The sequence below is a fragment of the Gracilinanus agilis genome, chromosome 2, assembly GCF_016433145.1.
Source record: "Gracilinanus agilis isolate LMUSP501 chromosome 2, AgileGrace, whole genome shotgun sequence".
Classification (NCBI taxonomy): domain Eukaryota; kingdom Metazoa; phylum Chordata; class Mammalia; order Didelphimorphia; family Didelphidae; genus Gracilinanus; species Gracilinanus agilis.
The window spans coordinates 568,479,857-568,503,397 of NC_058131.1; the positions used below are offsets into that span (position 1 = coordinate 568,479,857).

A 23,541-nucleotide genomic window follows, 5' to 3' on the forward strand; every position below is an offset into this window, starting at 1 on the left:
TGGAGCCACTTTGAATTGGTTCCAGCCTATGTCTGGTTCTAGTTCCTTGGAGGAAGAGAAGGATCCGAGGCTATCTAACTAGAACTCTGAGTGAGGTCAGGGCACTTCAAGGTATAGGCAAACAGCTCAGGTACTTGGAAAAAGCAAACACTCTCCCTAGAACTCAGGTTGAGGGCTATGGCTTAGAGAGAAACATTTGGAGATTTTTTACACATAGACAGAAAAGGAGTTCATCTTTGAGGTGTGGCTTGAAGAGCACTGGGAAGTCCCCCCTGCTCCTGAGTCTCTCCTTCATCACTGTGCCTGAAATTCTTCTTCCTTTGGAGTAGCTATTGCCCTGTCCAGGTCAGAATCTCACTGAGCTGTGACTGAGGAGCTAGCTACCTAGACTAAAAATACTTCCCTAAATCTTTCCCTGAAAAAAAATTTTTTTTTAATATTTTTTCCCCTGATGTTTGAATTCTGCTCCTTCTTAGAAGATTCCTTTGGGTTAAGGGCATTGCCCTCTCAGGTAGGTCCCCCAAGGAATATCCCAAGTCTTTAACAACATGGTATGAATGAATTTATCAAGGAACAAAGGTGGGGAGGTGGGGGTGGGAGATATTAGAGGTCTCAATGGAGGACAACGCTTTAAAAGGAGATGGGTGCCAGTGTGGCTAAAATACTGAAGACAAAAATTCATTGCTGGAGGGAGGTTTCTGCTTACTAGCAGTCAATGAGGTCCTCAGTTCCTTCAGAATATTAAGTACGCCGTACTTATTCTGACTTTCAACAGATATTTACCTTTCCCGCCAAATACAGCATGTGTGTGTCAGCATCATAGAAGGGAAACAGGAGTCCAGAAAGACCATCAATCTCTTCTTCAATGAGAGGCATGGCTAGGTCCTCCTGTACAGAAGTAGGCAGCATTAGCCAGTGCCCTAGATAGCCATGCACCAATCCATTAATTCATCTCTCTATCCATTAATCCATCCATCCATCTGTTCAACAAACATTTCTGCATGCAATATTGCATCACTATGCGTGTCCAATTATGCATTAGGGAAAACACAAAGTTTAGATGAGGCAGATTCCCTGCCTTCAGAGAGCTTCCAGGTCAGGAGGCAGAAAAGTAACTTATGCTCAATATTATAGGATAAGTCCATTAGAAAGCTTCAAAACAAAGTGATATGGGACATCCAAGGAGGAAGGTCATTAACTATGGATCAAGCAGTGAAGAAGGGCTTCCTGGAGGAGGTGGTGCACTGAAAATGACATAGAATCAAATGCTGCTGCCCAGCTTTCTGTGTTTCTCTCCCTCTATGACAGGATCAAAGAACTTAGTACTTGAAGGCATTATGGAGATCATCTTGTCTAGCTTCTTAATTTGACAAATGAGTAAACTGAGACCCAAAGATAGAGGGCTATAGGATATAGGACAAACTGTCTTACAAAAAGCCCTACTTGAATTAACTCTCTTAACCTTGCTCTTATCATGGAATGTAGTCATCTAGTCCAACTCCCTCATTTGGCAATGGGGCAACCATAGGCAATTAGGTGACTTGCCCAAGGTCACACAGCTAATTGGTGTTTAAAGAAGGATTGCTGAACTTGGAGTCAAGAGAATTGTGGCTGGTCAGTTGTACCTGACTCTTCATCAACCTCCATTTGGGGTTTTCTTGGCAAAGATACTGAAATGGTTTGCCATTTCTTTCTCCAGCTTGTTTTACAGATGAGGAAACAAGGCAAACTTGCCCAAGTGTATGAGGTCAGATTTGAGCTCGTCTTCCTGACTTGCAGGCCAGGTGCTACCTAGCTGCAATCAGAGAGACCTGGGTTCAAATGCCACCTCTGACACTTCCTACCCATCTCTATCTCTTATCTATAAAACAAAGACCAAATTATTTCACAAGTTATCGTGAGACTGCAATGAGATAATGTATGTGAAGTACATTGTACCCCTCAAAATGCTACAAATATTCCAGTTAATGGCTTAGCAAGCCTTAGAATTCAAGTCTCTTGACTCCAAGACTAGTCCTCTTACCATTCATTACACTGGATTCCACTTTGTTCCTCTGAGTCACTCTAAATTGCCCTATACTCAGCCTTTGTCATGCTCACCATGTTTTCCTGCTTCTCAGATCTCAGTAGGGCTCAGTGAAATCCATAGCACACTCAGAGCCTTCCCCATTGGCCTCCAGGACCCAGTGATAAAAGGGGGTTTTGTGGGTGGCAGTAAAGGCTGAAGGCAGAGAGAAATAAGCAGTGTGTCTTCAAGAGCGTGAAAAATATGGCAGTGGAGTGAAGAGGCAGAAGATCTGAGTTCTAGTCCTTTCTCTTTCTACTGAGGAGTTTGGGCTAGATGACCTGTATGGTCCCTGCTCTCAAACATTCTTCTATACTCTATGGAATCATTAATAAGCTCTGTTACCTTGGGGATGTATTTTAGCCACTCAGAACCTTAGTAGCCTTTTCTATGCTCATAATAACACTTCCAGGACCTTTGTGGGCACTCCAACAAATAAAAACTCAAACCCCTCTATGATCCAGTAGAGGGTTTTTGAGAGGGGCTGTGGCCTCCAAGTTCATCACCCCATGGCCATCTCGGTGATGACTTTTTCTTTTAAAAAAAAGATAAATTTTTTCCTCAATTACATATAAAAAGCAATTTTTTCCACTATGAAATAGATATATAGTACCTTGCTGGTCTGAAAGCAGAGAGTTAGATCAGGATGTCACTTGAGGTTCCTTCCAGCCTGATTTTCCCTAGGTCTATTGGCTGGTTTCTTGTAATGCTTGGTAAATGGGTCAACAATGCATAGCTTCAGATTGATAGCGACAGCGAATCATCTCCGGCATTTCTTTTTGCCCAGATTTGGGAAATTTCCCTGCTTCTTCTTACCTCTACTTCCATTTTTTTTCTCCTCTCTTTCTCCCCATCCTTCCTCTCCCTCTATGACTGAATCAAAGAATCTAGTACTGGAAGGCACTATAGAGATCATTTTGTCTAACTTCTTCATTTGACAGATGAGTAAACTGAGGTCCAGAGAGGTGAACTGTCCTGCTGAAGGACGCAAAATGAAGATCACAAAATGAGTTAGTGGCTGATGCTGAACTCCTGAATCCTACCCTTTCTTCCCTCTCAAACACATTCTTTTATTTGTATCCATCCTGAGAAAGTTGTCAGGCTTGGAACCTGGTTGATCTGGTTGACCCCTACTCATCCTTCAAGACATGAGGGACAGGGGATGCCAGTTTCCCTACATCCTCCAAGCCTTCGTGAGGCCAACTAGCAGAAAAAATTAGAACTATAGCTAGGTGACTTTACACCTTAAAGAAGGACTGTCATTCCTGTGAAGAGGTGAGAGGGCTATGTTTTAAACTAAAAATGGAAGATCTGAGGGGTAGCAAGGTGGTTAGAGAGTCAGGCCCAGAGACAGGAAGTCCTGGGTTCAAATCTGGCTTCAGATACTTCCTAGCCGTGTGAGCCTGAGCAAGTCAGTGAACCCAAATGCTTAGTTGTTACCACTCTTCTGCCTTGGAATCAATATAGTTTTGATTCTAAGATGGAAGGTAAGGGTTTAAAAAAAAAAAGAATGGAAGATTTGGATCAAACAGAAATATACTCATTTCTATTTACTATATCCAAGGGAGTTTCTGAGCTAGCCACATCTCTCATCTCTTGATTATTTGCCATTGGGTTATTCAAAGTCTCCTGCCTCTACTTGGTAATGAGGTCATGAGTAAGAAGGTCTGAGTGTGGGTCTATAATTACATTACAAAGTCAAGCTGCTTTTTTCATTATTTACCATTTCATACCATTACTTCTTTCTTCATTGGATTACTGTACATAATTGAGAACTGAATTATTCAGCCAGCATTGGATTCTTCATCCTTTGAGATCTGACCATTCCTTTCTGTTGATTTATATTAGGAATATGAGTCAGACATCTTATTCTGGCACAGCCTTCTTCCTCAGTCTTCCTTGGACTTTCCCTACCAAATAGCACCCATTTCATAGAAGTGACCCCTGAGGCCCAATTGATTCCAGACCATCCAACACTTCATCAGAAGCTCAAGTGCACCCAGAACCCAGAAGTCTTCATTCTGAGTCTTGAACTCCATCCCTCCTTTCTCCCATTCAGAAAAGGATGGGTGGGTAAGGGGATAGGAGGGAGAACCCAGAGGTCCAAAGGCACCCACTGACCTGGTCCCAGAGGGCGATTTGCCTGGTGTTCCATCTGGAAACGCCTGTCGTGAGGAGCTTCTTCATGTTGCCAAGGAATACTACTCGGTTTACTCTGTGGTTCTTACAACTGGCCTCCTGAGAAGGAGCAGTGAAATGAAGAGAAAGACCGAGCCAGGTTGAGTTATTCACTAAGAGTCATGAGACCTCCCATCCCTTCTGGGCTGGCGGCTCTACAGTGGGTAGTCGAGTGAAGAAAGAGGTCATGTGCCCATGCAATCAGCCCAGAGTGCTCCCCTCCAACCAAGCACCCATGCCAAGTGGGTGGGATGGATCCCTCCCCTTCACATCCCATCTCTATGCCTCTCTGGAGCTCCCAAGATCATCAGATCAGAGACTGAGAGCTGGACCTCTGAGCCTGTCTAATCACATCCACTGATTTTACAGATGAGGACACTGAGGCCTAGAGAGATTAAATGACTTATCCAAGGCCACAAGGGATGTTGGTGACAAAAGCTGACTCCAATCCCAGGTTCTCTGGGCTCGTTCCACTGTACCTTATTCCTATCCCTTCATTTTATAGACAAGGAAACTGAGCCTCTTTTCCCTGAATTCTTTTTCCTTTGAGATGCTCACTTTATTCTACTGAATTTAATAATTTAAATACTTACAAATAAAATAGAAAATAAAATAAAATATAAATAAATATTTATAAATAAAACAATTTAAATATTTCAAAGATCTATAATTAACTCCTTTTGAGTGTGCCCTCCACAGTAAAAGGTAATTCTTAGTCCCTTGCTCTAACTTAACTGGGATGAGATGTCCTGGGTTCAGATCCGGCCTCAGACACTTCCTAGCTGTGTGATCCTGGGCAAGTCACCCATTGTCTAGCCATCATTGCTCTTTTGTCTTAGAACAAATACACAGTACTAATTCTAAGACAGAAGATAAGGGTTTTTAAAACAAAAGAGAGAGGTGGAAGAGAGGCTTCCTGGGGGAGGCTAAGGAATATCTGACTCAGCTCACATTCTTGGGGGTGACCCTGGCCATCCCACACGCTGCTTATAGAACACAAGAAGGCATTTGTGTGGAGCCAAATCACTTAGTAGGTTCTCCACAGATATTTTCTGATCGAGTGGATAAAGGCTGCCAAAAATACTGCAGCTTGCCAGGAAGGAAGCTGGCCTCTGAAGGCAGTGTCTATACTAAGCCCCAAGAATTAGGCCAAAGAAATACGAGGGAGTCAGGGCACACATGTGTGCATGAGTGTGTTTCTGTGTGTGTGTGTGTGTGTGTGTGTGAATGAAAAAAAAAAACACAAACTATACCATACTCATCTATAGACTCACTCATTGTGGTTACATCCAACTAGTGTCCTCTCAACACCTGGGATTACTGACCAGTTAGACATACTCCAACCCAGAAGGACTTGGAGGAGATCCCATCAGTCAGAGCTGCCAGAGCCAGCTTGAGGACAAGAGTGTTAAGAAGTCAGTCTTGGAAAAAGGGGAGAGAGGGGAGAAGGGAAGGAGAATGGGGAAAAGATCTCTTGGAGTTCACCCTCCTTTCCCTGTACTCCTCCCACACTCTGGAAGGGTCAAGGAGATCATTTCCAGATGGGCAGAGCTCAGCACCTGTAGTACTCGGCCAGAACGGGGCTCAATCACCCTCAGCTTCTTGTCCTTGCAGGTGGTGGAGAGCAGGCTGCCATCCGTGTTGAAGGACATGCAGAGGATCACATCTGTGTGACAATCAATCATCTTCACAGGCTCCCCGATATCCAGGTTCCAGATGAGAACCTGCAGGGTGTGATGGGGGGGACAGATAGATAGGGGAGTTAGGCCCCTGGCCCTGCTGATTTTGAGGAACCAAATGGCAATAACTATTATAATTACAGTAATGGTAAAAAAGAATACATTGTGACACATGTAATAATACATACACATAATATAATGCAACATTGTTTTATACTTTCCAAAGTGCCTTCACATCCATTATTTGATTTAATTTAATTCTCAAACCTCTTGTGACATAGGCAGGAAAGGTAATATTATCCCCATTTTACAAATGGTGAAACTGAGACCTAGACAGGTTAATAGATTATAATTAGGGTCATAAAAGTAATAAGTTAGTGATGAAATTGGGAGAAGAAACCAGATCTCCTTATCTTATTCTACTACTCTTTCTATTATATGATTTCCTAGATCAGAAGTTCTTAACCAGAGACCCACAGTCCTCTTAAGTCTGTGGAGAGATTTCAGGAGGATCTATTAAGTTGGAGAGGGGCAAACTACATATTTATATATTTTAATATATTATGTATTGATTCTGTATAATTTATACATTATAAATTATATCTTCAATATAACTGGCTTCTTTTATAGGCAGGAAATAAGGAAGGAAGAAAAAAGGAAGGAAGGAAGAAGAAAGAAAGGAAAGATGGAAGGATGGATGGAAACAAAGAGGAAAGGAAAAAAGAATAAATGAAGCATGGATGGAAATAGGGAAGGATAGATGGAAGGATGAGTGAAAGGAAGGAAGGAAGAAAAGAAGGAAAAATGGAAAGAAGAATGGAAAGAAGGAAGGAATGCTAGGAGGTAGAATGGAAAGAAGGAAGGAAAGAAGGATAGAACAGAGGAATGAACAAATGAAGGATGGATGGAAGGAAGGAAAGAAGGAAGGAAGAAAACATTAAACACTTATTACATGCCAGGCTAACATTGTGCTAAGCACTCTACAAATAACTCATTTGATCCTCACAACCTTGAGGAGAAGATGCTATTTTTATCTCTATTTTTCAGTTGAGGAAACAGAGGCTAACAGAAGGTAAGTGATGAATTATCTATGTCACTTAACCTCTGCTCAGGGTCACATAGCTGTTATGTGTCTAAGGGTGGATTTGAACTCAGGTCCTCTTGATTCCAGGCTCAACACTCTACTCATTGTGCCACTTTGCTCTGATCTTATATATTATATATATTTTATCTTGTGCCTTTAAAAATATTTTTAAATAGAAATTAATTTTAAATATTTTAAAATAATATTTTAAAATAGAAAAATTTAATATGTAAAAATATTATTCTGAGAAGTGGTTCATAAGGTTCACTGCCAAAGGGATCCATGATATAAAAATGGCTAAGAACCTCTGCTCAACTAAGTGTAGCCTGGGATTGCAAACCTGAGACAGAATTATATTGTAAGGCTCCATACATTTAGGCACTGTATGGAAGAATCTCAGAGTGGAAAGGGACCTTAGAACTGGTCATTTCCAGTCCATGCTTGCTTGAGAATCTCCTCTATAAAATTTCCCAGTGTTCATCCAGCTTTTGATGGAAGACTTCCCAGGAGGGTAGCTACTACTCCCCACATTCCATGTTTGGAGAGTTCTAAAGGTTAAGAAGTGTTTCCTTACATCAAACCCATATCTATCTTTGCAATTCTCACCTTTTGTGTGTGTGTGTGTGTGTGTGTGTGTGTGTGTGTGTGTGTGTGTGTGTGTGTGTGTGTGTGTGTGAGATACTTAACCTCTGAGGCTAAGAAGAAGTCTAGACCTCCTTCCCCTGAGTACTCTTGAAGATAACTGGCAGGTCCTTCCTTCCATGCTTTCTTTCCCCTTGCTGAGCACCCCTTGACCCTACAACTAATCTTCATGGGGGCATGACCTTGTGAGCTGTTTCCATCACACTTGGTAATGCTTCTTGTAGATACCCCAGCTCATGAATGCCTTTCCTAAAATGTTGCCCTCAGAACTGACTGAAATGCGAAGGCCTCAGCACAATGGGAATATTCTCTCCTTATTCCTTATTATGCTGGGCAGGGAGGTGGCACAGTGGATAGAGTGCAGGGCCTGGGGATTGTAAGACCTGAATGCAAATCTGGCCTCAGACACTTACTAGCTGTGTGATCCTAGGCAAGTCACTAACCCCTGTTTCCCTCAGTTTCCTCATCTGTAAAATGAGTTGGAAAAGGAAATGGCAAACCATTCCAGTATCTTTGCTAAGAAAACCCCAAAAGAGTCAAATATAACTGAAAATGGCCAAAAACAACAACAATAACAAATTCCTGGATGCTAGACTTTTCTTAATATGACCCAAGATCTTATTTGCTGTTCTTGGCTTCTATGCTAGACGCACAGTCCGCTAAATATCAGGCTTTCCTATTCCCCAATCTTTTTCAGGATAACTGCTTTCTGGCCATGCCTCTCTTATTTTGTGTTTGTAAAGTCAATATTTTTTTAGCCTCATGTACAGCTTTCCATTTATTCATATTATGAATTTTACCGTATTAGATTCTAGACTGTGACTGAGATCTTTTAGAGTCCTCTTCCTCCTCATCCAAAGTTGCTGTCCTTTTTACTCCTTTTCAATTTCTTGACTAGCTTCTCTTCTCCCCACCCCCAAAGGCTGTAGGCCCAATACTCAGGAAACTCCAATAGTTCCCTATTTCCTCCAAGATCAAATGAAAAGCTCTCCATTTGACATTCAAAGCCCTTCATACATAATCTTGTCTCCTCCTACCATTCCAGTCCTCGTCTCACTCCCTAACATGTACTCTTCAATCCAGTACCACTAGCTTCCTGGCTATTCCTCAAAAAAGACACTCCATTTCTGGGCTCCTGGCATTTTCTCTGGCTAGCCTCCATGCCTGGAATGCTCTCCCTTCTCCTCAACTAAAATCTCACCTTCTACAGGAAGCCCTTCTCACTCCCCCTTAATTCTAGTACCTTCCTTCTGTTAATTTTGCTCCCCTCACTTATCCTGCATGTAGTTTGTTTGCACCTATCTATTTATTGGCTCCCCCATTAGACTGTGAGCTCCTTAAGGGCAGGAGCTCTTTTTTTTTCTTTCTTTGTACCCCCAGCACTTAGCACAGTGCCTGGCACACAGAAGCCACTTAGTAAATGCTTTTTGACTGACTGACGTTCTCAGGCTTCTTAATGGAACAACTGATGCCTGGTTTACAGGTACCACATTCTCCATTCAGACCTACTCAACCAAGGAGTATTTCCCACTCTCTTAAGAGGGAAAGAGATTATGCTAGGACTGGGAATGTGGAAAAAAACCAACCAACGAAACTACTGTTGGGCACATACTAGATTTCCACTCCCTCCAGGTACTCCTAAGAAGATTCTGTTAGATTTAGTCCCAACTAGGAAAATCAAACCCCAAGTAGTCATCTTCAAGGCAGCAGTCCCAATCCTAGTCTTGATCCTATCATTTAGTTAGTTGAAAGACCTTATTATTATGCTCAGGGGCAGCTAGGTGGCTCAGTGGACAGAGAGCCAGGGCTGGAGACAAGAGGCCCTAGTTCAAATATGGCCTTGGATACTTCCTCACTGTGTGACCCTGGGCAAGTCACTTAACTCCAACTGTCTAACCATTACCTCTCTTCTGTCTTAGAACCAAAACTTAGCATTGATTCTAAAATAAAAAAAGTAAGAGCTAAAAAGAAAGGGGGGGAGGGGGAATGATTAAGCCTCTTTAGGACTTATTTTCCTTAACTAGAAAATGGGGATCAATTAGACCTTGTATGATCTACTTCCCAAGGAAATTTTGAGAATTATCTGAGAAAATGTATACAACAGGCTTTTAAAGGTTAAATGTCCTACATAGATTATAAGAAAAGATTGCCCCAACTATTCACCAGTTCTAAGGAGGCCTCCCCCACAGAAGCCATGCTCACCTTGTAGTCATAGCCAGCACTGAAGAGGATGTTGTTGGTGGTTGGATGCCACTCCACAAGCCCCACCCTCCGACTGTGTCCATAGAGTTCCAGGATTGCCTCCGTCATGTTCCGCTTCAAGCCACCCTCGGGGATCTCCCATATTCGTACCTGGAGTGGGATTGATGAAGGAAATGATCACTAAGTGCCAAGAACTTTACAAATAATCCCATTTGACCCTGCTATTATTATCCCCATTTTACCATTGATACAAGGGAGGCAGACAAAGATGTGTCGGTCTCATGGCTAGCAAGTGTCTGAAGCAGGATTTGAAATCAGGTCTTTCTGACTCCAGGCTATGCTCTATTTACTATGCCTCCTAGCCAACCTATCTTTGTTTTTATTCTATTTTTAATTTTAATTATTTAGAAAGCATTTAATTTAATTATATTTAAATGTACATTTAATTTAATTACATTCAGAAACCATTTTTAACATTTGTTTTCTGACATTTTGGGATCCAAATTCTTTCCCTTCCTCTCTCTCTTTTCCAGACAGCAAGTAATCTGATGTGTTATGCATGTACTATCATCCTAGCTACCTATTTTGAGGGAGACATGGACCCATTATCCCTTGTGAGTTAGCAGTGGGTCTGACCCACTACTCACTCCTGAAAAGAAAAGAAACAATGCCCTGGCTAGAAGCAATGGGTGCTAGTGCAGCTGGTGCAGTGGCTCCAGGGTCCAAAGACCTAGGTTCCTCTAATATTTCCTCTGAAGCTTATTACTTGTGTGACCTTGGGCAAGTCACTTGCCATGTCATCCTGGGCCTCAGTAAAAGGTGGATGATTTCACTAGTCCCTTTCATCTTTATGATTCTATCAATGATTCCCTCAGCCCTATTTCCTTCTCCCTATGCAACAAAACCCAATGGAAGCCATATATGGTTTTTCAAAAACATTCTCCTTTGCTATGAAGCTGGCCCAACACCATTGGCTGAGAATAATCCATTGTGTACAGAATTCTGACCAGCAACCTCTGTTTGATGGGGGATATTTTGGGGAGGGGAGGAGTATGTATATGTGGACAGGAACGGGAAGATTGCAGATAAGGCTGGCAGAGGAAAGAGAAGAAGTGATTCCAGGCCCTGATTAGTGTAGTCTATGCTGCTTACTAGCTATGAATTCCTTTTCCACAAAGTTCTCAAAGAGTAAGTTATTTCACATAGGCTCCATAGCCTCCCCTGCCATTCCATAGGCTTTTGCTAAGCTTACCGAGTACCAGACAGGCCAGCTAGGTGGCACAGTGGAAAGAATGCCAGGCCTGGAGCCAGGGAGACTCATCTTCGTGAGTTCAAATCTGGCCTCAGACACTTAGTAGCTACATGATTCTTGGGTAACCCTATTTGCCTCAGTTTTCTCGTCTATAAAATGAGCTGAAGAAAGAAATGGCAAAAGAGTCCAATATCCTTGCCAAGAAAATCCTGAACCTGGAAAATTCACTTAGCCCTCAGTCTTAGTTTCTCATCTACAAAATGGGAACACAATGGAGAAGGAAATAGCAAACCACTCCAGTATCTTTGCCAAGAAAACTCCAAATTGGGTCACAAAGAGTCGTACATGATTGAAAAAACAACTGAACACCAATAAAAGTACCAGGCTATGTGCTAAGCAGTAGGAGTAAAAAGGTTGTTTTTTTTTTCCTTAAAAAAAAAAAAAAACTACAAAAACAAACAAACAGCCCCTTACCTTTTCTCTGAAAATTATTACATTAAAAGAAGAGTGGTACGGACTAGGCAATCAGGGTTAAGTATCTTGCCCAGGGTCACCAGCTAGGAAGTGTCCAAGGCTAGAATTGAACCTAGAATCTCCTGTCTCCAAGCCCAGACTTCTATCCACTGTTCCACCTAGCTGCCCTGGTATAAAGATTTTTTTTTTTTTTAAAAAGCCCCTGACCTCAAGGAACTTATATTCTAGAGGAAGAGACAATATGTCAATAATGAGTTAAATACAAGACACAAACAGAGCAGCCAGAAGGTAACCTTAGAGGGGAAAGCTTGCTCAGATGGGATCATAGGATTTGAAGCTGAAATCACCTCAGAGATTATCTTGTGGAATCTCATTTTACAGATGAGGGAACTGGGGACCGGAACATTCAAGTCACTCTTCCAAGGTCACACAGCTAAATACAAATACAAACTGCTCCGTGCTCCTCCTCCTGCCTCTCTTCTTTGCCCCTGGTCCTCCAAGTCAGGGTCCTTGAACCCTGTACAGGCTGGTGGGCAAATTCAAATTACTAAAAACATCACTTCCTGCAGAGGTCTGCAGACCAGTCCACTTTGTAAATGGAGAACTGCCTGTAAATATCACAGAGCCAGGATTCTTAACTCACTTCCTGAGATCCCTCATTCCACCATACTGTGGCAAAATGAAATGATATGTGAGGGCTATCTTAATTAATTAATTAATTACATTGATTTAGGCTGTTTTTTCATGGTTACATGATTCTTGTCCTTTCCCTCCCCTCCTCTCTCTCCCCTCCCATAGCCAATGAGCAATTTAACTGGGTTTTACATGTATCATTGGATATATATGTGAGTTTCGTCAGCCGTCATGGCCTGTGTTTTACAAAGGCAAGAGTTGAAAATGATAGTCTAATTGGGGGTAGAGAGTTAAATACATATGAACGAGATTTAGGAGCAGTAAGAAAGTACAGCTTGCCTTACAAATCTGTCAACCATTCTCTTCTTCAGTGAATATTCACTATACAGCTATTTACTCAGGAGGCACAGTCTGACCCTGGAGGAGCCACATAGTGTCTTTGTACCTGAGACAGCTAAGTGGGGCAGGGGATAGAAAATCAAGCCTGCACAGTTCAAATCCAGACTCAGATACTTCCTGGCTTTGTGACCCTGGGAAAGTCAAACCTTGTCTCTCTCAGTTCCCACATCTGCAAAATGAGCTAGAAAAGGAAATGGCAAACCACTCCAGGATCTTTGTCAAGAAAACTCGGAATAGACTCACGAAGACTTGTAATGACTGAAAAAAACTACACTACCTCAGGCAACTTTCTTTTTTAGCACTTATAAAGCATTTTATTTTTTAATTTATTTTTTATTCAAAGATATTTTATTTTTCCAATTACATGTAATAATAATTTTCAACAAATGTTTTCCAAAATTATAATACCCAAACTCCTTTCCTTCCTCCCTCCACTCAGAGATGGCAAACAATTTGATCTGGGCCACACATGTATTAACATCTTAAGGCAACTTTCTAAGACTTGTTTACTACTAAAGTCATTGGTAGATTGGATTTGGCTTAGTGGAGGGAGTTTCCATGCCATGGCTGACAAAATCATAGATCCTTCAGATATCTCAACCAGAATAAAACCTTAATTAACTAGAACCTAATTAGAAACCCTCAATTTAACAGAAATATTTCCATCAGCTGACTTTTTAAAAAGATTTTTTTATTGATATCTTTTGTTTTCATGTCACATGAAACTCCCTTCTGAATCCGTCCTCTTCCCTCTCTCAGATAACTATTTCACGGGAGAAAAAAAATCAATATACCAAAAATATTTACAATATTTGCAATGTTCCACACCTGTAAACTGTGCCTTTCTCCCCACCCCACTTCTGCAAAGAAGTAGGAGTGTGTCTCCTCTTATCTCTTCTTTGGGGCCACATTTATTTTTTGTAATTTTGTTTCATTTGCAGTTATTTTGTATTGTTGTTGTTGTTGTTGTTTTTGCTACTGTACTCATTGTGTATAAGATTTTTTAATCTCTTGTTTACTTCACTTTGTATCAGTTCACAGAAGTTTCCTTATGTGTCTAAGCATCTATAGTGTTTGTTTCTTACAGCAGAGTAATACTGGGCTCCATTACATTCATACAGCATAACATGTTTAGCCATTCTCAATTTATAGGTATTTTGTTCCTAGTTCTTTGCAACCACAAAAAGTGCACTTACATAAGGGCAGCTAGGTGGTTCAGTGGATAGAGATCCAGGAAGTCCCGGGTTCAAATCCAACCTCAGATACTTCCTAGCTATGTGACCCTGGGCAAGTCACTTAACCTTCACTGCCTACCCCGTTAGCATTCTTCTGTCTTGGAACCATAACTTAATATTAATTCTAAGATGGGAAGTAAGAGGTTTGGTTTTTTTTTAAATACTGCTACATAAAATTTTGGTTATGAATATAGCTCTTCTTTTTATCGGTGTCCTGCCTGGGGTTTATACCTATCTACAAAATCTATGGATCAAAGAGTGTGAATATTTTAGTTGTTTTGTTTACATAATCTCAAATAGTTTTCCAAAATGGTTGTATTGGCTCAGAGCTCCAGCAGACACAGTATGTCAGTCTTTCCAAAACCTCTCCAACAACATTTCTTGTCTTTTGACTTTGCCAATTTACTGATGTGAAATAAAACCTCAGGTTTGTTTTGATGTTCTTTTTTCTGATTAATAGTATTATTAATATGAATTTATTTTCTTATTAATAAGTATTGCTATTTTCTTCTGATTACCTTTCTTATTATCTCATTCTCCTTTTGAAAACTCTTTGCTCATTTCCTTGGTCCATTTTTCTACTGAGAAAGGCCTTTTGGTTTTATACACTTCTCTTGTTTATATATCTTGCCAAGGAATTTGATAAAAACGATTGCCCTCTGCTTTAAACTGCTTTCCTTTTAATCTTAGATGCATTAAGTGTGTTTGTGCAAAAGCTTTTCAGTTTCATTTAATCAAAATAATCTACTTTATTATTTGTAATTTTTCTCTATCCCTTGTTAGCTTAAGAATTCATCTCCTACTCATCACTGTGAAATGCATATAATCTATTTCCCTTCTAATTTTTTTAACCTGTGATTTTTTAGATTTCAAGAACTCAATCTGAGGCCCTAAGTTAGCCCACAACATTTGCATTCTTCTAATTATAAAAATTTTTTATTATAACCTTGAAAATCAAAAAAATTAATGTTTCAAAATACAAATAAAAAAGAAAATAAGAGGATTTATAGCAGAACATGCACATGGCCCATTCTGAACTTCCTTCTGTTCACTTCTGTGTATTTTATTTTATTTTACTTTTTTTTAACCCTTACCTTCTGTCTTGGAGCCTATTGGCTCCAAGGCAGAAGAGTGGTAAGGGTTAGGCAATGGGGGTCAAACAACTCACCCAGGGTCACACAGCTGGGAAGTGTCTGAGGCCAGACTTGAACCTAGGACCTACCTCCCATCTCTAGGCCTGGCTCTCAATCCACTGAGCCACCCAGCTGCCCCCTCTTCTGTGTATTTTAAAATATTTCCTTGGTGCTCTTTTATTTCTGTGGTAGGACTATATCACTACCACTTAATTCTTTTATCAAATAAGAACTCTCCATTTTCTTCTCTTTTCTTTTTTTTTAAAACTGTCCCTCAGGGGGCAGCCGGGTAGCTCAGTGGATTGAGAGCCAGGCCTAGAGATGGGAGGTCCTAGGTTCAAGTCTGGCCTTAGACACTTCCCAGCTGTGTGACCCTGGGCAAGTCACTTGACCCCCATTGCCTAACCTTACCACTCTTCTGCCTTGGAGCCAAAGTATTGGCTCCAAGACAGAAGGTAAGGGTTAAAAGAAAACAACAAACTGTTTCTCCCATTATTTCCAGAAAACATCCCTACTACTGAGAGAAAAAAAGGCAACTGACTATTCAATAAAGTGATCTTCATGGTTTTTCTTTCTTTTTAAGGTTGCTCAGGATTTTGTCTTAAAGGAATAGCAGACAAGTGTGAGCAATCAGATCAGAATCAAGAGTCTCCTTCTCCCCGTACCCTTCCAAGTAAAGTGTTCAGTGAAGCTTCAAAATATGGCTGTGCTGATGGAGAATTCTGAAAAGAATAAACTCTACTTTGAACACAACTCCAGTACCAAAGTTGTGATTTTGATGGTCTCTGCTTACTAAAGGGAAACTGTTATCAAAAGAAATCTGAGGCATGATCAGCCTTCCCTGAGCAATTTTTTAAAAAACATGAACCATCTAAATCACCCCCACCAAAGCTGCTCAAAATTCCAAAAAGGCAAATAAAATTCTAGTAAATTAAAGGTATTTCTAAAGGGAAGATCAGTGGCTTTACAAAATTGCCAATGAAGAAACTTCCTTTGTTGGTATGGATTGGTAACACTTCTTTTTTAAAGTTATATTAAATTAAAATGTAAAACCCTTATCACCTTCTGTCTTAGTTTCAATTCGAAGAGAAAAGAGTGGCAAGGGCTAGGAAATTGGGCTTAAGTGGCCTGGGGTCATACAGCTAGGAATTGTCTGAGGTGGGATTCGAATACAGGACTTCTAGAGGCCACACCTGGTGCTCTGTCTACTATGCTACCTAGCTGCCCAGATTCGTAACACTTCTCCAGTTGATAGTCTCAGAGAATTGCTTGGGGTGCTCAAAAGTTAGGTGACCTGCCCAAGACCACACAGGGCTACTTTTATCTGAGGTCTGTTCTCTAATGTACTATCCAGCCTCTCCAGTTTAAAAACATGCCTACAGTTTATTACAACGAACACAAAACTCTTTAGCCTTTGATAAAAGTTATAATAGAAATATACATATAAGATAAGCTAAGATAATGCAATAGAACTATTTGGGTTCTTTTTCTTTTTTTTTTTAATTGTACTTGATGTAAACTTGAGTCCTATACATTCAAATTCTTGAGTCCATTTTTTAGAATGTGGAGTATAATTTTACCATTTAAAATAGTTCAATTATTTCCAAGAAGTTTATCTTGGCTTCTGTGATTGTTAGACATATCTTTGATTTACGTTATGTGGAGTCCCACGTCAGGAACACAACCCTATAATGATAACATTTTTCCCATGGTAAAATAGGCTCTCCTTTTCAAGTAGTTTCCAGGAACATGAGAGTGGGTACATGATTGCATCTACCAAGAGATCATGATTGTTGATGGCTTAATAGATAAATCCTGGGGAGGCAAAAAGAGGGTAAGTGATTTGGCAATGGTCCCCTAGCTTTAGGAAGTGTCAGAGCCAGGATATGAATCCAGATGGACATCTGAATCCTGATGGCCAGCTCAGTAGTGCAGTGGACTGAAGCACTGGACCTGAAGTCAAGAAGATGTAAGTTCAAATCCAGCCCTCAGACGCTTACTTGCTGTGTAACCCTGAGCAAGTCACTTAATCCTGTTTGCCTTGGTTTCCTCATCTGTAAAATGAGTTGGAAAAGGAATTGGCAAAGCATATTGTTGTCTCACCCCCCCCAAAAAAAAACAAAACAAAACCCAAATGTGGTCATGAAGAATCAGACAAGACTCAACAACAACTGCCTGATACCAAATCCAGCAACTCTATTCCCTGTTCTAAGATGCTTCTCTCTTAAAATATAAGACTGTAAAAAGAAGGGACTAAATAAACATCGAAATAAATGCTTAGAAGGTCAGAGGAAGGGGAGATTAGCATGGACTCCATGGAGGCTAGGAGGCTCAGTAGATTGAGAATTAGACCTAGAGATGGTAGGGCCTGGGTTCAAATCGGGACTCAATACTTCCTGGCTGTGTGACCCTGGGCAAGTCACTTAGTCCCAATGACCTAGCCCTTACCGATCTTCTGCCTTGGAACCAATCCACAGTATTGATCCTGTGATGGAAGGTAAAGATTTTTAAAAAGAAAAGAAGAAGGCTAGTGGAACTCAGATCATTGGGTTTAGATATCCCTGGATTTAGGAGTAGAGGACTCATCATTTTCAGAGGGTAGGTATTTTCTAGAAACTGGGCTGGGATACCCTTTGAGGACAATTTTTCTTGCGAGTTCCTTCCTTGGTTATAGGAAATAGCAGCATAGCTTGGCCTGCTGACTCTGGGGATGGAGGTGGAGCCTTGCTGAAATCCTCTCCCTGATTTTCCTGTGTACTTACGGCAATGTATAAATAGCCCTTGATAGCTTAAGCATCTGGACAGAATCAGGGTTAAGAGAAGAAGCTGAGAGAGGGAGAGAAGCAATTTGTTAGGTCAATGAAGCCCAGGAAGTGGGAGCTCCCTCTTTTTCTTTTTTGACTCTGACTTAGAAGACCCTCAGTGGGGGTGTTTCTTTCCCATACTCAGATACTCTCAGAACCTCATACCTGGTTCAAATAACAAGAACAGCAATAGGAATAGTGGCTAGTGTTGATTCAATAGCACTTTCAACTTGCAAACTGCTTCTCATAATCAAAGAAAGATTTTGTTTCCCCCCAGATTCAGGGTCCAAACCACACACAGTGTTGTGGAAAGAGTGCAGGATTAGGAATCAGGAGACACAAAGCAGATTCTTGCTCTGGGTTTGCCACTGGCTTCCCTTGTTTCCTTGGGTTCTTACTGGCTCAATTTTCCCAGGGCCCAAGCCATCCCATCATGAGGGCAACGATTCCCTCTTCCACCTCAAACAAGGTCACAACTTGGGTCTGTGACTCCGAGGAAGGCACTGAATCTCCTTAGACCTCATCAATAAAATGGAGGGAGACTCACCTGTTCCCCCTCCATCCCATAGGGGTGTAACTTTCTGTGTGACTTAGGGTAAATGACTTTCCCTTTCTAGGTCTTAATTTCTAAAATAAAGGGATGGATGGAGATCAGGGGTTCTTAACCTCTTTGGGGTGTATATTATAGACCCACTGATAGCCTGAGGAAGGCTCCTCTCACTAGATTTTTTTTCCAGTGCATGTAATAAAAGAGACTGCATTAAAAGAAACCAATGCTATTTAAGTAAAGTTGTAGGATATTTTTTTAGCCAAGTTCTTGAACCCTACCTTAAGAATCCTGGTCTAGGGAATCTAGGGAATCCCTGCCAGCTTAATAATCTTATGATTTGAAGAAGCCATGGAGGAAGCAAAGGAAGCCTGGGGTTTTCCTTTGTAGAAAAGGAGAAGGCAGTCTACCCCCAACCCCTCTGGGCAGCAGTGCTTCTTGGAGGGCTGGGGCTCCCTTTCTTCCAGAAGGGGTGGGGAGGGGAAGATGCTAAATAGACCAGTGAGCAGTGGGTGAGGGAAGAAAGGGTTTCAGAGAAAGAAGCTGAGTGGTGGGTTGGAAAAGGGATAGTCTTCTTCCCCCCCCCCCCCCAGCCCCTTCCCTTCCAGTCCTCTCCTTCCCCAGCACTCCTGGGACCTCACTCTCTCTCTCTCTCCTTGAAATGTCAAAAAAACAACAACAAAAAAAGCCCCAACCCCTCCAATCTCCGCAGCCAGCGTGGGTCCCAGAGAGCAGGGAGTTGGAGCAGGCCAGCTTAGAAACCAAACAGTGCTATTCCCAGCTGCATTCTCTATCTGCAGCAGAAGCTATAAAAAGAACTCCACTTCAACAATAGGTGACATCACCCAGTTGCAGAGAGAACTGGATTCTGCCAGATGCCGGGGGAGAGATTTACAGCCCCCCCTCCCCTCCCACAGGATAGGAGTGTCTTGGGAATCAGCTCCTGCACATTCAGCTGGACTCCAGAGGGATGGGGGTTAGACTTCAGGAAGAACTTCTAACAGGAAAGAATGGAGGCGGCAGTGGGGTGGGGGAGGTAACAGAGTCCTCCGAGATGCCCACGCTGCTGTGGTATGCATGCCTGTTTCATTTTAGTGCCAAAGGAAAGGAGAACTGGCCCTTGTGATTTCCCCTGATATCATCCCTCTCAGATTTCCAGCCAAGTGGCCAGGATTATACTCACAGGATCACAAAGGGAGCTCAGAGGCTATTTAGTTCAGCTCTCATTTTACAGATGAAGAAACTGAGGTCTGGCAATTCAATCTATTCAATTTAATTCAGATCTTCTATGTAGGGAGAAGCTAGTGGATTGAAAGCCAGGCCTAGAGAGGTCCTCGGTTCAAAGCTGGCCTCAGACACTTCCCAGCTGTGTGACCCTGGACAAGTCACTTAACCCCCATTGCCTAGCCCTTACCACTCCTCTGCCTTAGAAGCAATATACAGTATTAATTCTAAGATGGAAGGGAAGGGTTGAAAAAAATTATCTTCTATGTACAGGGTAGTGGGTCAGTCTAGATATACAAAGACAAACTCAAATAGAGACCATGCCTTCAAGGATCTTAAGATCCAATAGAGGAGATAAGACAGGTGGGTATACAAATAACTACAACACGAATTTTACAGGAAATGTAAAGGAAAGATCTATACAAAGTACTCTGGGAATGGCAGGGAGCTCACTTCTAGATTTCAGGGTGAGAGGGGGATCAGGAAACGTCTCTAGCAGGAAGTGGCACCTGAGTTGAGTTGAAGTATAGGAAGTGCAGGGCATCGAGGTGATATGATGGATAGAGTGCCAGGCTTGGAGTCAGAAAGACCCATGTTCAAATCCAACACTTACTAGCTATGTGACCTGGGACAAGTCACTTTCTTGTTTGACTCAGTTTCCTCATGTGTAAAATGAACTGGAGAAGGAAATGGCAAACCACTCCAGAATCCTTTCCAAGAAAAGCCCAGGTGGGACCATGGAGAGTCAGACACAACTAAAATAACTGAACAACAACAATAGGAAGAATGGAGACCAGGGACCATTTCAGACTTGGGAATATGAGCAAAAGTATAAAGAAAGAGGAAAGTGTGAGAAAGAGGGTTTGAGGACATCCAATGGGCCCATCAAAGCCCATCTGGTCCCATGTACCTGGTTTCTGAAAAATAATTGGTATAGTGTATGTGATAGATCCCTGATCTCAGGAAAATCTGGGTTCAAATCATAACTTAGCCATTTACTAGAAGACATTGGGCAAGTCACTTGACTTTAGTTGTTCTCTATCAATGGGAGAGTTGTATTAGATGGCTTCAAATGGTTCTTTCAATCTCTGTTTTGTGGTACCCAAAAGTTTACAATGTATTTCACAGAGATTATCTCTTTGGAGACTCATAACAATGCTGTGAGGAATACTAAGGAATACTAAGAAGTATTACTGCTCCCACTTTACAGATGAAGACTCTGTAGCTCAGGGTTTGTTTTTTTTTTGTTTGTTTGTTTTGTTTTGTTTTGTTTTGTTTTAAGGGATTTGCCTATAGTCACACAACTAGTAGGAAACTAGACATGAGATTTGAACTCAAAGCTTTCAAGTCCAAAATTTTATTCACTACTAGTAAAGATGAGGTTTAGAAAGTGAGTTTGGAGGACCAAAGTGTCTTTCTTGTCTTACTTGTGGACAGAATAGTAGACTGTTTTGGGGGAAGGTACCAGAAATACTCTGTTATATAGTCACGTCCAACTCTTTGTGACCCATGGACTGTAGCACACCAAAAATGCCCATGGGGTTTTCTTGGCAAAGATACTGGAGGGCTTTGCCATTTCCTTCTCTAGTGGATTAAGGCAAACAGACATTAAGGGACTAATCCATGGTCACTCAGCTATTAAGTTTCTGAGGCCAGATTTGAACTGAAGCTGACAGGATTAACTAACTTATCCAGGGTTACTAGGCTAGTAAGTATCTAAAGTCAGATTTGAACCCAGGTCTTTCTTACTCCAGGTCTAGTGTTCTATTCACTGAGCCACCTAGCTGCCTCCTCTCCTGCTCACAAATTTCTTCCCTCACTGCAGTGGGAGAAGCATTGCATTTGGAATCAGGGATTTAAGCTTGAATTGCATCCTTGTCACTCACTCCCTGGGTCACTTACTCTTGGGCAACCTTAGTTTCTTCATGTATAAAAAGAGATTTGAACTAGATGACTAAAACTACTAGCTCTATGATTATTATCCCATGTATACTCACGACGGATGGATGGTCAGCCATTCATTCATCTAACTAGGATTAAACTCAAAGAATGTCAGAGCTGGAAGGGACCTTAGAATTCATCCACTACTACTCTCTTGCTAAGCTTTTAGAGGCAGGGTACTGTAGTGAATGAGTTCTAAAGTGGGTATTGGGAAGACCTGGGTTTGAATCCTGCCTCAGACACAAGAAGAAATAGAATTCAGTAACCTCAGAGGTCCCTTCCAGTGCTAAACAGATGATCCTTTGTCTGCTTTGTTTTGGTATTTGTATCCTCAGCACTTGGCACAGTGCTTGGCACATAGGAAGCCCTTAATAAATTCTTTTCATTCATTCTGGTACATTCTCTCATTTTACAGAGGAGGAAGCTGAGGCCCAGAAATTCAAAATGTAAATCCCAGGAACAGTAAATGAAATAAAATCATAAAACCTTAGCAATGTCTCCTGGGAAAGCAGGAAAATCCTGGGAACATTAAAGCCGTCCTGTCTCCAGGGAGTTGAATGCTCAGAGCTCCTTCTAGGTCAGCAGGGGCCTAGCAGCTGTGAACAGGAGCTTAATTCCTCCCTAGGTCACAGGATATAATCGCCTTCTCTATGGATTGCTGATTGCGCTGCCCCTGCACCAAATGCCCTCCTCTCCTGCTTGCCTCTCTTTGTTACTTTGCTCATACTACGTGTTTCTTGGATGTGAGTGCCTCTTCTTTCCCTTCCCCTATCCACTTTCTATGCCCACCCTTCAAGGCTCAGCTCACATCCTTTTTCCTTCAAGTAGCCATTCTTTCCTGGCCTCCCTAATCCTCTTTAGTCTATCCTGTCTCTGAAATCCTATAACCTTTTTTAAAAAATCTATACCATAGTCTAGCATGAAAGACAACAAGACATACTCTCCCACTTACTAGCTCTCTGAGATTCAGCTTTTTTATCCATAAAATGGGTATAATAATATGTGAACTAATCTCACAGGATTGTCGGGAATTTAATACCTTTTAGTACTTTGTAAAAAGCTGCATAAATATAAGCTATTATTATGCTATCTCATTTAGCATTGGCTTCCTGTGTGTATTTTCTCCCTAACTAGATCATATGTTCCTTCTGGGGCGGGGCCATGGCTGATACTCCTCTGATATCGCTCGCTGTATATCTTTTTTTGATGCTGTTTTCTGTCCCAAAGGGCTGAGCCCAAAAGCCTAGATCTATAAAGTGACATGTCCCAAACTTTGTTCCATGCAACCTTCATATTCTGGGAGAAAATGCCAATGGCTAGCAATATTTTTCCCATTAAAATATCTGGAGAAAGAAGAGAGAAAAATAGATAGAGAGATACAAGGACAGAGAGCCGATGGCTTTGGTTAACACTAAACAAAATATCGCTGGGCTTATTAAGGGACTAATTTAATCAAAGAGACTTGGAGTAAGGGTGGGAGGCCCATTTTGTCCCAATGGGTCCAAAGTTTTGAAAAACATCATATCCTGGGCTCAAATCTGGATTCAGACACTTCCTCACTGTGTGACCCTGGGCAAGTCACTTAACTCCAATTACCTAGCCCTTATTGCTTTTTAGGCTTGGAACTGATACTTGATTCTAAGATAAGGAAAGGGCTTAAAAAAAAAAACACCAAAAAATGAAAAGGAAAAATGTGATATCCAAATGGGTGTGTTAACCCATTCCAGGTCTGGGTCAAATCAAGATGGGCATGTGAGGTTCCAATGCAAATCTAGCTAAAAATCCAGGGGAAAGTATCTAGTTCACAAATGAATTAAGGCCTAGATATGTAGTAAGTAGCAGAAATGGAACTTTAAATCCAGAACTACAACTCTAAGTCCAGTGTTCTTTCCATTGTACATGCCAGACACCGGGCTAGGCACTGGGGACACAACAGTAAAAACTAAACAGTCCTTATCCTCAAAAAGTGACATCCCTCTCTCCTTTTCTTTAAAGAGCACTTTCTATTTCTTCCCTCCTTTCTCCTTTCCTTCTTTTTGTCCCTTCCTC

The 23,541-nt window shown here is 41.4% G+C and overlaps 1 protein-coding gene across 1 annotated transcript in view; it reads right to left on the minus strand.

Moving 5' to 3' along the window:
• The window catches only part of CORO2B (coronin 2B), a 229,172-nt gene that overhangs the window by 15,734 nt on the left and 189,897 nt on the right, over positions 1-23,541 (minus strand). Inside the window, exons 4-7 of the mRNA XM_044665324.1 lie at positions 9,851-10,000; positions 5,803-5,967; positions 4,187-4,303; positions 784-888 (exon numbers count right to left, since the gene is read on the minus strand). Coding sequence (XP_044521259.1) covers positions 784-888; positions 4,187-4,303; positions 5,803-5,967; positions 9,851-10,000 — 537 coding nt within the window. The remainder of the gene's footprint in view (positions 1-783; positions 889-4,186; positions 4,304-5,802; positions 5,968-9,850; positions 10,001-23,541) is intronic.